Here is a 12,394-nt window from a genome sequence, read left to right on the forward strand (position 1 = left end):
GGCTGAATGTGAGTAAGTGAATGCAAAGGAATCAGGGCTTTGGGTGTTAGGTATTCATGTATGGGGTTAGGGACTAGGGCTCACCTTTCTGTGACAGGGATTAATCAAATATTTAGTGGGAGGGTTTGATGTTTGGCTTGTGGTGTCAGGTCTGTGGTTAGGGTATGTACAAGTTCTTTGGTTTAGGATTTTGTTTAGGTCTGCAAGAAATCTAGGGCTAAATAGAGTGTGTTAATGGTAGTGTTAAGGGCAGGGATCAGGGTGAAGAAGAGAGTAAGGGTGATGTAATGAGGCTATGGACTTGTTTTGGCTTCAAGGGATCTTGTGGTCAAATATTAGAGCAGTGGATTCCTGTCAGGGTGTGGAGTAGCATTTAGCTTTATGGATTAACGTTACAGGTTAAAATAGGGCAAGGGCCTCCCATGACTGCTTTAAGTCTGCTTTATGGTAGGATCAACATTACCTGAACATTCTTACCTCTGCAAAATCATTAGTTTCTGCTGTCCACGTTCCTTTGCCCTCCCACAAATCTCACATCCCTGTTGGCCAGGCTTCTCCTGACTTCCCCATATCAGTCATCTTCTTAGGGGAAGTTTGGAGAACCAGCATGGAGAAGGAGAGAAATGTCTGTAGGAGCACCCTGCACGATGCGCCCAGCAGTTCTGAGCCTAAAGGCACAGATCCCAGCCAGGAGTCAAGGGTTGAGCTATCGGCTACTTAGGAAAGAAGTCAACTCAGTGACGCTTCAGAAGGGCCTTTGGGCTTCCTCAGTTGTCTTGGTGCTTATTAGCACCTTCCTGTCACCTTCCCGAGCTTAGAGGGAGCCTTCTTGTCCATCAGGGGCACTGCACTTGTTCTGGCTTGGACAAAGTTACTGTCTGCAGACCACCCCCTGTGGTGCTGTGTTTCTGATAAGTGACCAGAGCAGTGTTGGTCACCCATGGCTGTAGTCGCTGTTCCTGAGCAGTGCTGGCACAGCGTCAAGGCCTTCTCTGCTTCTCACTCTACCCCAGGAGACAGTTGGCTGCAGGTGGGCTAGAGGCTGGGTGGGGGACCTGCTGTGACAGCTGACCCAGCCTGAGCAGTCCGAACTGCCCATGCACTCCTCAGATTCACCTTGTTTGTTTCCTGAAACGACCTTGCACAGACATTTTATGAGGTTCTAATCACTACCCAATGAGCACCTTGTCCATGGAGATCCTCTGACATCTGGAAGCTCCAGACTCCTCTCCAGACTGGCATCAGCTATCAGCCCCACTGCAGAGGGTGCAGTCTCATGCTGATGAGTCCAACACCAGTTGTCATCTGCTTGGGCAAGTGCCCCCATAAAGGGAACTCTTAGTCCTGCCCTTGTTTCCCCACAAACCACCCTGGAACTTTCATCCTGTGTCCTTCATTCCATGAATATCCCCAGAAAACAGAAGAGCAGGGAGCAACCTCTTAGCTCTATTCCCGATAGCACATTTGAAAGAGGTGTCCAGGCTTCTGGGTTTGCCCTGAGCAAGACCCTTTTATTACTGTGGTGCTAGCAGGGAGGCAGATGTGAGCCAGGGCTACACAGTGCCTGCTGCTGCCTGCAGCCACAGGGATGTCACTGCAGAGACAACAGGACTGTCACCAAGGTACACGAGATCTGATGGCTTATCCAAATAAAAGAGCACAGGATAAAAACGTGGAGACCAAACGAAAGCAGCAGTGAAAAGGCCACGTCCTGCTGCTGGCCAAGGGCATGGCTCCAGGGAAGCAGCAGCCCCGACCCAAAGGCAGCAGAGAGGCAGAGCCCAGCGGGCAGTGAGGGACAGCCCCGAGGGCCACCGGGGCTGCTCCTGCATGTGGTAGCTGGGCTCCTGGCCCTGAGTCCCTCCTGCATGCTGGGGCTGCTCCCCCAGCTCCAGAGGAAATGGGAAGAGATGGCAGCTCAGACCAATGAATTTCTTCTGGATTCTTTATTGTTTTTTTGAACACAGGAAGCCTGGTTCTATAGGTAAATCTTTAACAAGTAGGAGGATAAGATTAATATTATTTATATCTGAAAAAAAAAGATAGTGAAAATAAAAACACAGACAAATAAAAAGAAAAAAAAAAGTACCTAAAAGTTTTCTGAAAAACAGGTATTTCTATTTTATAAGCTTATTGTTATAGGCAAAGAAGCTGAAGAATATGTATTCAAGCAGTGTCATCACTGCATCCCTTAGTTCCATGTTCCCCATGTTTTAGATGAGTGGGTTCACTGCTGGAGGCACTGACGATGGGAAGAGACTGCAGGAGAGACTAAAGAAATTGTCCCAGTTTCTTTATTGTCTTTATTTAAACAAGAATATCGATTGTAAAGGTATTTGAAATTATCGACTTCATAATAATAATAATAAAATAATAATTAGGAGGCTTAGAATATATTAAATCAAAGCCACAAGTTATAGTAAATAATAATAAAGAAAATTACTTTCAAGAATTTGCACTAAGAGTGTTTGTTTGCAGAAATCCTATTACCATTTTACGTACATTATTAATGCTGAAGAAAGAGGTATAAAATAGTTTCCTCACTGTATGTTTGAGCTGCTGGTTCCTCATGCTGTAAATGAGGGGATTCACTGCTGGAGGCAACACTGAGTATAGAACAGCCACCACCAGGTCCAGGGATGCGGAAGAGATGGAGGGGGGCTTCAGGTAGGCAAATATGGTAGTGCTAAGAAACAGGAAGACCACGGCCAGGTGAGGGAGGCACGTGGAAAAGGCTTTGTGCCGGGCCTGCTCAGAGGGCATCCTCAGCACTGCCCTGAAGATCTGCATGTAGGAGAAAAGAATGAAAACAAAACAACCAAGGACTAAAGAAACACTAAACACAAGTGCCCAAACTTCCCTGAGGTAGGCATTTGAGCAGGAGAGCTTGAGGATCTGGGGGATCTCACAGAAGAACTGGTCCACAGCATTGCCATGGCAGAGGGGCAGGGAAAATGTAGTGGCCGTGTGCAGGATACTATACAGAAAGCCACTGCCCCAGGCAGCTGCTGCCATCTGGGCACAAGCTCTGCTGCCCAGGAGGCTCCCGTAGTGCAGGGGCTTGCAGATGGCAATGTAGCGATCGTAGGCCATGATGGTGAGAAGGGAATACTCTGAACCAAACAAGAAGAATAAAAAGAAGACCTGAGCAGCACAGCCTTGATAGGAGATGGCCCTGGTGTCCCAGAGGGCATTTGCCATGGCTTTGGGCAGAGTGGTGGAAATGCAGCCCACGTCGAGGAGGGCGAGGTTGAGGAGGAAGAAGTACATGGGGGTGTGGAGGCGGTGGTGGCAGGCTACGGCGCTGAGGATGAGGCCGTTGCCCAGGAGGGCAGCCAGGTAGATGCCCAGGAAGAGCGCGAAGTGCAGGAGCTGCAGCTCACGCGTGTCTGCGAATGCCAGCAGGAGGAACTCGCTCACAGAGCTGATGTTGGGCATTTGCTGTCCATACACATGCTTTCCTGGTAAAGAGCATAATGCAGAAGAATGTTAAAACAGAGTTCTCTGAGGAAAACCTATTGTGTCTCTTAAAGCACCCCGTAACCTGAGCATCTCTCTTTGAATGAAAATCTTTTGGCATCTCTCCTGCTTGAGCTGCAGCTGGTGCTGGCTGAGAGTGGCACTGGGAGCAGGGGCTGCTGTAGGCTGCAGAGGAGTCCTCTCTGCTATACAGCAGGAAGGAATCAGGAACATGGGGGAAGCTTAAGTTCAGTTCTCTGGTCAGATTAATGATCTTTTCAGTGTTATTTCAAACAACTCATCTGAATGCAGAGTTACACAGGCCACTGCCCACATGTCGTGTTCTAATATACCCTGTATTTCCTGTCTTTGAGCCGCAGAACCATCCAGCTCATGAGTTTCCCTGAGAAGAAACTGTAGAGAACTGAGAGCAGAGAAGCCCCAGTCCAAGTGCAGCTGGACAGAAGCCTCACCTGAGGTGAAGTTCTCACACAGACAGAGCTTGGGAGCATCTCTTTGAGCTCTACCTTCTCTTCTACCCCTGCCTGCCCCACAGCCCATGGGCTGCAGGGGGAGAGGAGGCCAGGGAGGGGCTGTTCCAGGGGAAGGCGTCTGCACTGCAGGGCATGGCCACGAGGTGCCCGAATCCCCCCTGCCATGGCGTTTCTACCAACAGCTCCTTCTGGCCGCCTGCCCCTCTGTGCTGCCTGCAGCTGTCCCTGCCGGGAGCTGCTGCTCTGTGCCCACCTCTTCTTTCCCCCTGCCCATGCTCACAGACCCCATCCCACACGGCTGTGCTCAGCGCTGCCCTGCGGTACCCTGCCACCAACAGGGCCCTGCCAAGGGGCACCTCCATGGCTGCAGGAGTTAAAGGGCAGCTGACAGAGAGCCCGGCATGGCCAGCCAGGGCAGGGTGTTCTGGGCTGACCAGGGGCACCTGCCTTAGGGCACTCCAAGGGGCTTCTGCCAGACTTTCTCACCTCACACTGCAACCCAGCAGGACTCTCAAAGCCTACTGCATTGCCCACTGCCCTCCCAGAAACAAGACCCAGCAGGAGGAGACCCTTCCAGGACCTGCAGCTGCATGGCCCTGCAGCCAGGCATTTACCTTGTCAAGGGCTGTGCAGGTTTCTCCTGCAGGCAGCTCTCAGCATCCTCCCACTGCCAAGTGCCTCCAAGCCCTCTCTCCTTCTCTCCTCTCTGTGTGCCAGCTGCGGTCAGAGCCCCCCAGTCCTGCTGCGCTGTGCAGAGGAGTTGCTCCTGGGCACAGCTGTCTCTCTGCACCAGGATCCCTTTTCAAATGAGTTTAATCTGTTGCAGGAGCCCAGCCCAGCTCAGCACCAGAGGCCTAGATCAAGGCACTGCAATCCCCCCTCTGGGGGCTTTGCTGATGAGCCCACGAACCTCAGGCACTCAGAGACAATTGAAGACAGCTCTCCAGAAGTCCAAGTCCCAGGCAAGTTTCCTGCAGTGTCCCCCTGAGGGCCAGCACTGACACAGGCTCCCTTGGAGCTCGTTAGAGCCAAACCCTGGAGGCAGTGAGGACAAGGAGACAAAGGCAATGTGAAGGTGACACTGAGGTGTAGGAAAACTGGATGTGTGTCACCAATCACAACGGCCAGGTCTTATTGCATGGCACACATGAAGGGAGATCCTTTGCCTTGACTGGTTGCTCAGGGCTCTTTGTGGGGCAGTAGGAAATGGGGATGTGCATGGCCAAGTGCAGGAGAATGGTACGACCCCTGCCTGCTACATGGTTGGGGGCGAGGAGGCAATGAGGCCCTGGTGCTTTAACGATCAGCTGTCTCCTCATAGGCCTCAGTGGCAGAGACAACAGCCGTAGCCATGGACACAAAGACCTGGGTTGTGACTTTGATCCCTCGTAGAGCCCTTGATCCTTTCCACACCAGGCTGTCCTAGGGACTCCCAGACCTGTACCTCCTGAGGGCTGCAGACCCTCTTCTGTGTGGTGCCACACTGGATCTGAGCTTGAGTATGATAACTCAGATTTTCTTGGAGGTCCTGATCCTCATAAGGCAGCTCTGTAGGAAGCTGGCCTGGTTCCTGGTGAGCAGGCACCACAGCTCATAAGGCATCCCTCGTGGTGCCCAGGCCCTCCTCCTCCTGGTCACTGCTCCCTCAGTAGAGTCTGCCCTGATGTGTAGTTCCTCTTCCTCTGGCACAGGACTCGGCACTTATTGTTCAAGATGTTCCTTTAGGCAAACTACTGCAGTTTCTCAAGATTCCACTGGACAGATGCTCCATTCTGTCAGGTGTTCATGTCTGCAGGCAGATAGTTCAACCTTCCTGTGTCTGTGCTGTCTCTGACAAGATAGCAGCATCAGGAGCTGCATGGATCGTTTGGATAATACAGGAGTAAGAAGCTGAATAAAAGTGCAGCATAGAATCACAGGAGAGTAGGGGATGGAAGGCTGCCAGGTTCCACCTCTTCTGTGCTTCCTTCTCATGCATGCTGTCAGTTTGTCTGGAGCTGCGTCCTGAATATTATGGGGCTGTGCAGGTGAAAATTAGAAGGGCCAAAGCCCAGCTGGAGCTCAATCCATCTACTACCGTCAAAGACAAAAAAAAAAAAAAAAAAAAAAAAAAAAGTGTATATAAATACTTTTATAAAAGAGGATTTAGAAGAATGATCATCTTTAATGGGTGTATGGAAAAACCTGATGACAAAACCTGAGGAACATAATGCCTTCTTTTCCTCAGTCTCTACCACCAAGACCAGTTGTTCCCCTGGATATTTCTTCCAGCTCATAGTCAGAGCTACACTTCAAGTTTCACTTTGTGGCTGTTTTTTCTCTCCTGCTCTTTCCTATTACCACAGAAAGCTCGATGAGGGTGGAAACCCCTCTTGAAGTAGGCATCCCAACCCAGCAGGCTCCTTGAGGCCTCTCAGCCAACCACACACAAGTCACCTCAGCAGCAGCTTCCTAACCAGGGGCCTGCTGCTGGCCTTGCAGCTTCTTGGCTAGACACAGCCAAGCCTTGAGCTTCCTGCTGTGCAGTCATGGACTCAAGCAGAAGGGACAGGACAACCCATCTGGGGGCCTTCTTTCTGCCTGGGTCCTCCTGGGTGTGTAGGCAGAGGGGATCCCCCAGTCAGCATGCCAAGCAAGTGCCTTGACTTCTCAAAATCAAGGGTGACCTGCCACCTCCAGACACAAGTGACCTCACAGTCCCTTTCTGTGACACATTCCTGCTGCTGCCCTATCAAGTGCAGAGACAGAAGTGACCTCACAGTCCCTGCCACAGTCACATTCCTCCTGCTGGGCCATCAGATCCTGAGGGAGAGCTGACCTCTCTCTTGCTCCATAGGTACCTGTTTTTCTCTTTCTGGTTTGGAGAATAAGCAAAGTTTTAGTGGGAATGTGTGTTGTCCTGCTAGTGGTGTCAGGTCTGTGGTTAAGGCATAAACAAGACCTACGGTTTAGGGTTTTTTAGGTCTGCCAAGGAGTCTAGGGTTAAATAGAGCATTTTCACGTTAGTGTTAAGGGAAGGCATTATGGTTAGCAAGAGGAAAAAAAGAAATGATTCCTTTCAGAGTACTGTAGTAGCATTTATGTTTAGTGATTAAAATGACTGTTTCAAGTAAGGAAAGGGCCATATGTGACTGTTTTACGTCAGTTGTACCGCAGCATCTACATTACATAAACCATCTTACTTCTATGAAATCATGTTTCTGCTGGCCAAGCTCTTCTTCCCACAGAATCACAGAATCACAGAATTGTCTAGGTTGGAAGAGACCTCAAGATCATTGAGTCCAACCTGTGACCTAACACTAACAAGTCCTCCACTAAACCATATCACTAAGTTCAACATCTAAACACCTTTTAAAGACCTCCAAGGATGATGACTCCACCACTTCCCTAGGCAGCCCATTCCAATGCGTAACAACCCTCTCGGTAAAGAATTTCTTCCTAAGATCCAACCTAAAACACCCCTCGTGCAACTTTAGCCCATTCCCCCTCATCCTGTCACTGGGCATGTGGGAGAACAGACCACCCCCACCTCGCTACAGCCTCCTTTGAGGTAGCTGTAGAGAGCAAAAAGGTCACCCCTGAGCCTCCTCTTCTCCAGGCTGAACAAGCCCAGCTCCCTCAGCCGCTCCTCGTAGGACTCCAGATCCCTCACCAGCTTTGTGTTTTCTCTGGACTTGCTGGAGCACCTCGATGTCCTTCTTGTAGTGAGGGGCCCAAAACTGAACACAGTACTCAAGGTGTGGCCTCACCAGAGCCGAGTACAGGGGGACAATCACTTCCTTAGCCCTGCTGGCCACACTGCTTCTGATACAAGCCAGGATGCTGTTGGCCTTCTTGGCCACATAAGCACACTGCTGGCTCATATTCAGCTGACTATCCACCAATACTCCCAGGTCCTTCTCCGCCTGGCAGCTTTCCAACCACTCATCTCCCAGCCTGTAGCTCTGCTTGGGGTTATTGTGCCCCAGGTGCAGGACCCTGCACTTGGCCTTGTTGAACTTCATACAGTTGGCCTCAGCCCATCGGTGCAGCCTATCCAGATCCTCCTGCAGAGCTTTTCTGCCCTCGAGCAGATCGACACACGCACCTACCCTGGTGTCATCTGCAAATTTAGTGAGGGTGCACTCGATCCCCTCATCCAGATCATTGATAAAGATATTAAAGAGGACTGGCCTTAGTACTGAGTACTCATGCTAAATCCAAAACACAGCTTCATACCAGCTACTAGGAGGAAAATTATCTCGATCCTAGCCAACTCCTGTACACCCACATACTAAGGGCATGATATATCTGTGTGTATATCATCTGAGAAAAGGTGGTGGTGATTAACTGGAAATTACTGGAGCTGAGCAAGGTGCAGATGGTATGGAATATGGGCTGGATATTGTCCATGTGTTGGCTGGGATAGACTTAATTTCCTTCCTATTAGATGATACAGTGCAGTGTTTTGTATATAGGACGCAGTTCCAGACAAAGTAACAGCATGCATGAGAAGGAAGAACAGAAAAAGTGGAATCTGGCAGCCTTCTATCCCCAACCCTTCACTGATTCTGTGCTGTAATTCCATTCAAATAGTTCCTGCTGTATTATCCAAACCATCCTGCAACCTTCTGTTACTGTTACCTTGTGAGAAACAGCATAGTCAGGGTGAGCCATCTGCCTGCAAACATTAACAGCAAACAGAATGGAGCATCAGTGTGGGGCAACCTTGAGAAACTGCAGGATTTTGCCTACACAAACCTCCTGACATTTACAAGGAGAAGAGCCTGATCCTGAACCAGAGGAAGAGGAACCACAGACATCAGGGCAGACTGGGACCCTGCTGAGTGAGCAGTGCCCAGGAGGAGGAGGGCCTGGGCACCACAAGGGATGCCATACGAGCAGTGCTGCCTGCTCACCAGGAGCCAGGCCAGCTTCCTACAGAGCTCCTTTCTGAAGAGCAGGAACACCAAGAAGATTTGAGTTATCAGACTCAGCTCAGACTGAACGTGACACTACCCACAGAAGGGTCTGCATCTGGCAGTAGAAGATTTGGAAGTCCGGGAGTCCCTCAGACAGCCTGGTGTGGAGAGGAGTAATGGCTGTGGAAAGGCTGTAAGTCCCATCAGGACTCAGGTCTTTTTGTCCATGGCTATGGCTGTTGTCTCTGCCACTGAGGCCTATGAGGAGACAGCTGATCGTTAAAGCACCAGGGCCTCATTGCCTCCTCGCCCCCACCCATGAACCAGGCAGGGGTCGTACCATTCTCCTGCACTTGGCCATGCACATCCCCATCTCCTACTGCTCCATGAAGAGCCCTGAGCAAGGTGTGACTGCTAAGGATCTCCCTTCCCAGGGGACATGGGTCAAGGCCTGGCCCTTGTTCTTGGTGACACACATCCAGTTTTCCTACACCTCAGTGTCACCTTCACATTGCCTTTGTCTCCTTGTCCTCACTGCCTCCAGGGTTCTGCTCTAACGAGCTCCAAGGGAGGCTGTGTCAGTGCTGGCCCTCAGGGGGACACTGCAGGAAACTTGCCTCTGACTTGCACTTCTGGAGAGCTGTCTTCAATTGTCTGTGAGTGCCTGAGGTTCGTGGGCTCATCAGCAAAGCCCCCAGAGGGGTGATTGCAGTGCCTTGGGCTGGTGCTGTGCTGCTGAGCTGGGCCGGGCTCGTGGGACAGAGAGAGCTCATGGCAAGAGGGCCGTGGTGCAGAGAGACAGCTGTGCCCAGGAGCAGCTCCTCTGCACAGCGCAGCAGGAAAGAGACACAGAGGCACAGACACAGAGAGAAGAAAAGGAGAGAGGGCTTGGAGGCAGCTGGGAGTGGGAAGATGCTGAGAGCTGCCTGCAATAGTAACCCGCACAGCCCTTGACAAGGTAAGTGCCTGGCTGCAGGCCATGCAGCGGCAGGTCCTGGAAGGGTCTCCTCCTGCTGGGTCTTGTTTCTGGGAGGGCAGTGGGCAATGCAGTAGGCTTTGAGAGTCCTGCTGGGTTGCAGTGTGAGGGGAGGAAGTCTGGCAGAAGCCCCTTGGAATGTCATAACATAGCTACCCCTGGTCAGCCAGGAGTGTGGTGGCCGAGCCTCCTCCAGACACTGCAGGGGATGCAGTTTGAATATTGGGATACCCCAGCTTGTGAATATCCAGAGCAGTCTGAGGGGTGTCCTCCTGGTCTGCAGGCTGCTCTCCAGCAGGATGCAGCTCTCTCGTGGCATCCTTGTGCCCTTGCAGCATCCACGTACCCGAAGGAGGAGACACCTCCGTGTTAAGGCCATGCCTGGATGTGCTGCTGGATGGCTGTCTCTGGGAAGCTGGAGTGAGGCTTCTGCAGCCCTGGTTAGGAGGGAAGAGCTGAGATCCTGCTAAGACCCCATGAGACAAGGTGAGGATTCTGTCCTGATGCACTTGGACTCAGGCTTTTCTGCTCTCAGTTTTCTTTTGTTTCTTCTCAGGAAAAAATCTGAGTGGGATGGTCCTGCAGCTCAGAGAGGTGACACAGAGCAACTGAGAACAGGAACAGCTGCTCTGCTCAGTCTTCACCTAGGGACAGCCCTTTTGCCTCCTGGCAAACACAGGATTTCACCGTGAGTGTGCAAGTAATGTCAGGGAGTTTCAAAATCCAATACCTCAACTAGGATAGGGCAACTAGAATAAAATAAAGTGAGGGAAATAGTTGCAGCTCTGCTTTGCATTCAGCTCAGTTTTTTTGCAGCAATACTTCAAAGCTCATTGATCTGACACTTGTCTGAATATGAGTTAGCCAGCCTTTTGTTTTATTTCCTATTTTCTTCATAAAAGTCTGTTCTAACCTTTTTCAGCCTTCTCACCTTCAACAGACAAGCAAGTACAAAGTCAGAGAATGCCCAACATCAGCTCTGTGAGTGAGTTCCTCCTGCTGGCATTCGCAGACACGCGTGAGCTGCAGCTCCTGCACTTTGCGCTCTTCCTGGGCATCTACCTGGCTGCCCTCCTGGGCAACGGCCTCATCCTCAGCGCCGTAGCCTGCCACCACCGCCTCCACACCCCCATGTACTTCTTCCTCCTCAACCTCGCCCTCCTCGACCTGGGATTCATCTCCACCACTCTGCCCAAAGCCATGGCCAATGCCCTCTGGGACACCAAGGTCATCTCCTATCAAGGCTGTGCTGCTCAAGTTCTCTTTTTTTGTCTTCTTCTTTGGTTCAGAGTATTCAATTCTAACTATCATGTCGTACGACCGCTACGTTGCCATCTGCAAGCCCCTGCACTACGGGAGCCTCCTGGGCAGCAGAGCTTGTGCCCAGATGGCAGCAGCTGCCTGGGGCAGTGGCTTTCTCAATGCTGTCCTGCACACAGCCACTACATTTTCGCTGCCCCTCTGCCACGGCAATGCTGTGGACCAGTTCTTCTGTGAAATCCCCCACATCCTCAAGCTCTCCTGCTCAGATGCCTCTCTCAGGGAAGTTTGGGCACTTGTGTTTAGTATTTTTTTGGCCTTTGGTTGTTTTGTCTTCATAGTGGTATCTTATGTGCTGGTATTCAGGGCAGTGCTGAGGATGCCCTCTGAGCAGGGCCAGCACAAAGCCTTTTCCACATGCCTCCCGCACCTAGCCGTCGTCTCCCTGATGGTCAGCACTGCCATGTTTGCCTACCTGAAGCCTCCCTCCATCTCGTCGCCATCCCTGGACTTGGTGGTGTCACTTCTGTACTCAATAGTACCTCCAGCAGCGAACCCACTCATCTACAGTATGAGGAACTGGGAACTAAGGGATTCCATCAGGACTCTACTTGAATACACACATCTTCAGCAAATTCACCTATAATACTACGCCTAATATTAGAAATCCTAGTTTTTCTCAGAAATAAAATAATATCATGTCTTCTGTTATTAAATGTCTGTATTATTATTTTCTCTAAGTACTTCACTTTTGAATTAAATAATATTATTTTTAACCCCCCCCCCTAGAATCAATTATTTTCCTATTGAAGATGGTTCCCTGTGTAGATAAACCCAATAATAAAGCCATTAGAATTTCACTGGTCTCAGCTGCCATCTCTTCCCATCTCTTCTGGAGCTGGGGGAGAAGCCCCAGCATGCAGGAGGGGCTCAAAACCAAGAGCCCAGCTGCCACATGCAGGAGCAGCCCCGGTGGCCTCTGGGCTGCCCCTCACTGCCCGCTGGGCTCTGCCTCTCTGCTGCCTTTGGTTTGGGGCTGCTGCTTCCCTGGAGCCATGGCCATGGCCAGCAGCAGGATGTGGCATTTTCACTATTGCTCTTTAGGCTTCCACATTGTTCTGGGTAAGCCCTCAGATCTCATGTACCTTGGTGAAAGCTGCCAGGCAGAGAAGGACCTGGGAGTGATGGTGGACAGTCGGCTGAATATGAGCCAGCAGTGTGCTCAGGTGGCCAAGAAGGCCAACGGCATCCTGGCTTGTATTAGGAACAGCGTGACCAGCAGGGCTAGGGAGGTGATCGTCCCC

At 51.0% G+C, this 12,394-nt stretch overlaps 1 protein-coding gene and 1 pseudogene across 2 annotated transcripts; one reads left to right on the top strand and one right to left on the bottom strand.

Annotated features, from left to right (window-relative positions):
* Window positions 1–335: 335 nt before the first annotated feature.
* Window positions 336–3,438, bottom strand: LOC311428065 (olfactory receptor 14C36-like; the record flags this gene model as incomplete). The annotated part of the gene is made up of 2 exons (XM_084539627.1): window positions 336–377; window positions 2,545–3,438. 2 exons carry the CDS (start codon window positions 3,436–3,438, stop codon window positions 336–338), a joined length of 936 nt encoding a protein of 311 aa, XP_084395753.1.
* A 7,355-nt stretch (window positions 3,439–10,793) lies between these two features.
* Window positions 10,794–11,736, top strand: LOC311428066 (olfactory receptor 14C36-like; annotated as a pseudogene). Its single transcript has one exon. The product of its transcript is annotated as an olfactory receptor 14C36-like (transcript).
* The last annotated feature ends 658 nt before the right edge of the window (window positions 11,737–12,394 follow it).

This window comes from Aythya ferina, assembly GCF_964211825.1.
Source record: "Aythya ferina genome assembly, contig: HAP1_SCAFFOLD_29, whole genome shotgun sequence".
Classification (NCBI taxonomy): domain Eukaryota; kingdom Metazoa; phylum Chordata; class Aves; order Anseriformes; family Anatidae; genus Aythya; species Aythya ferina.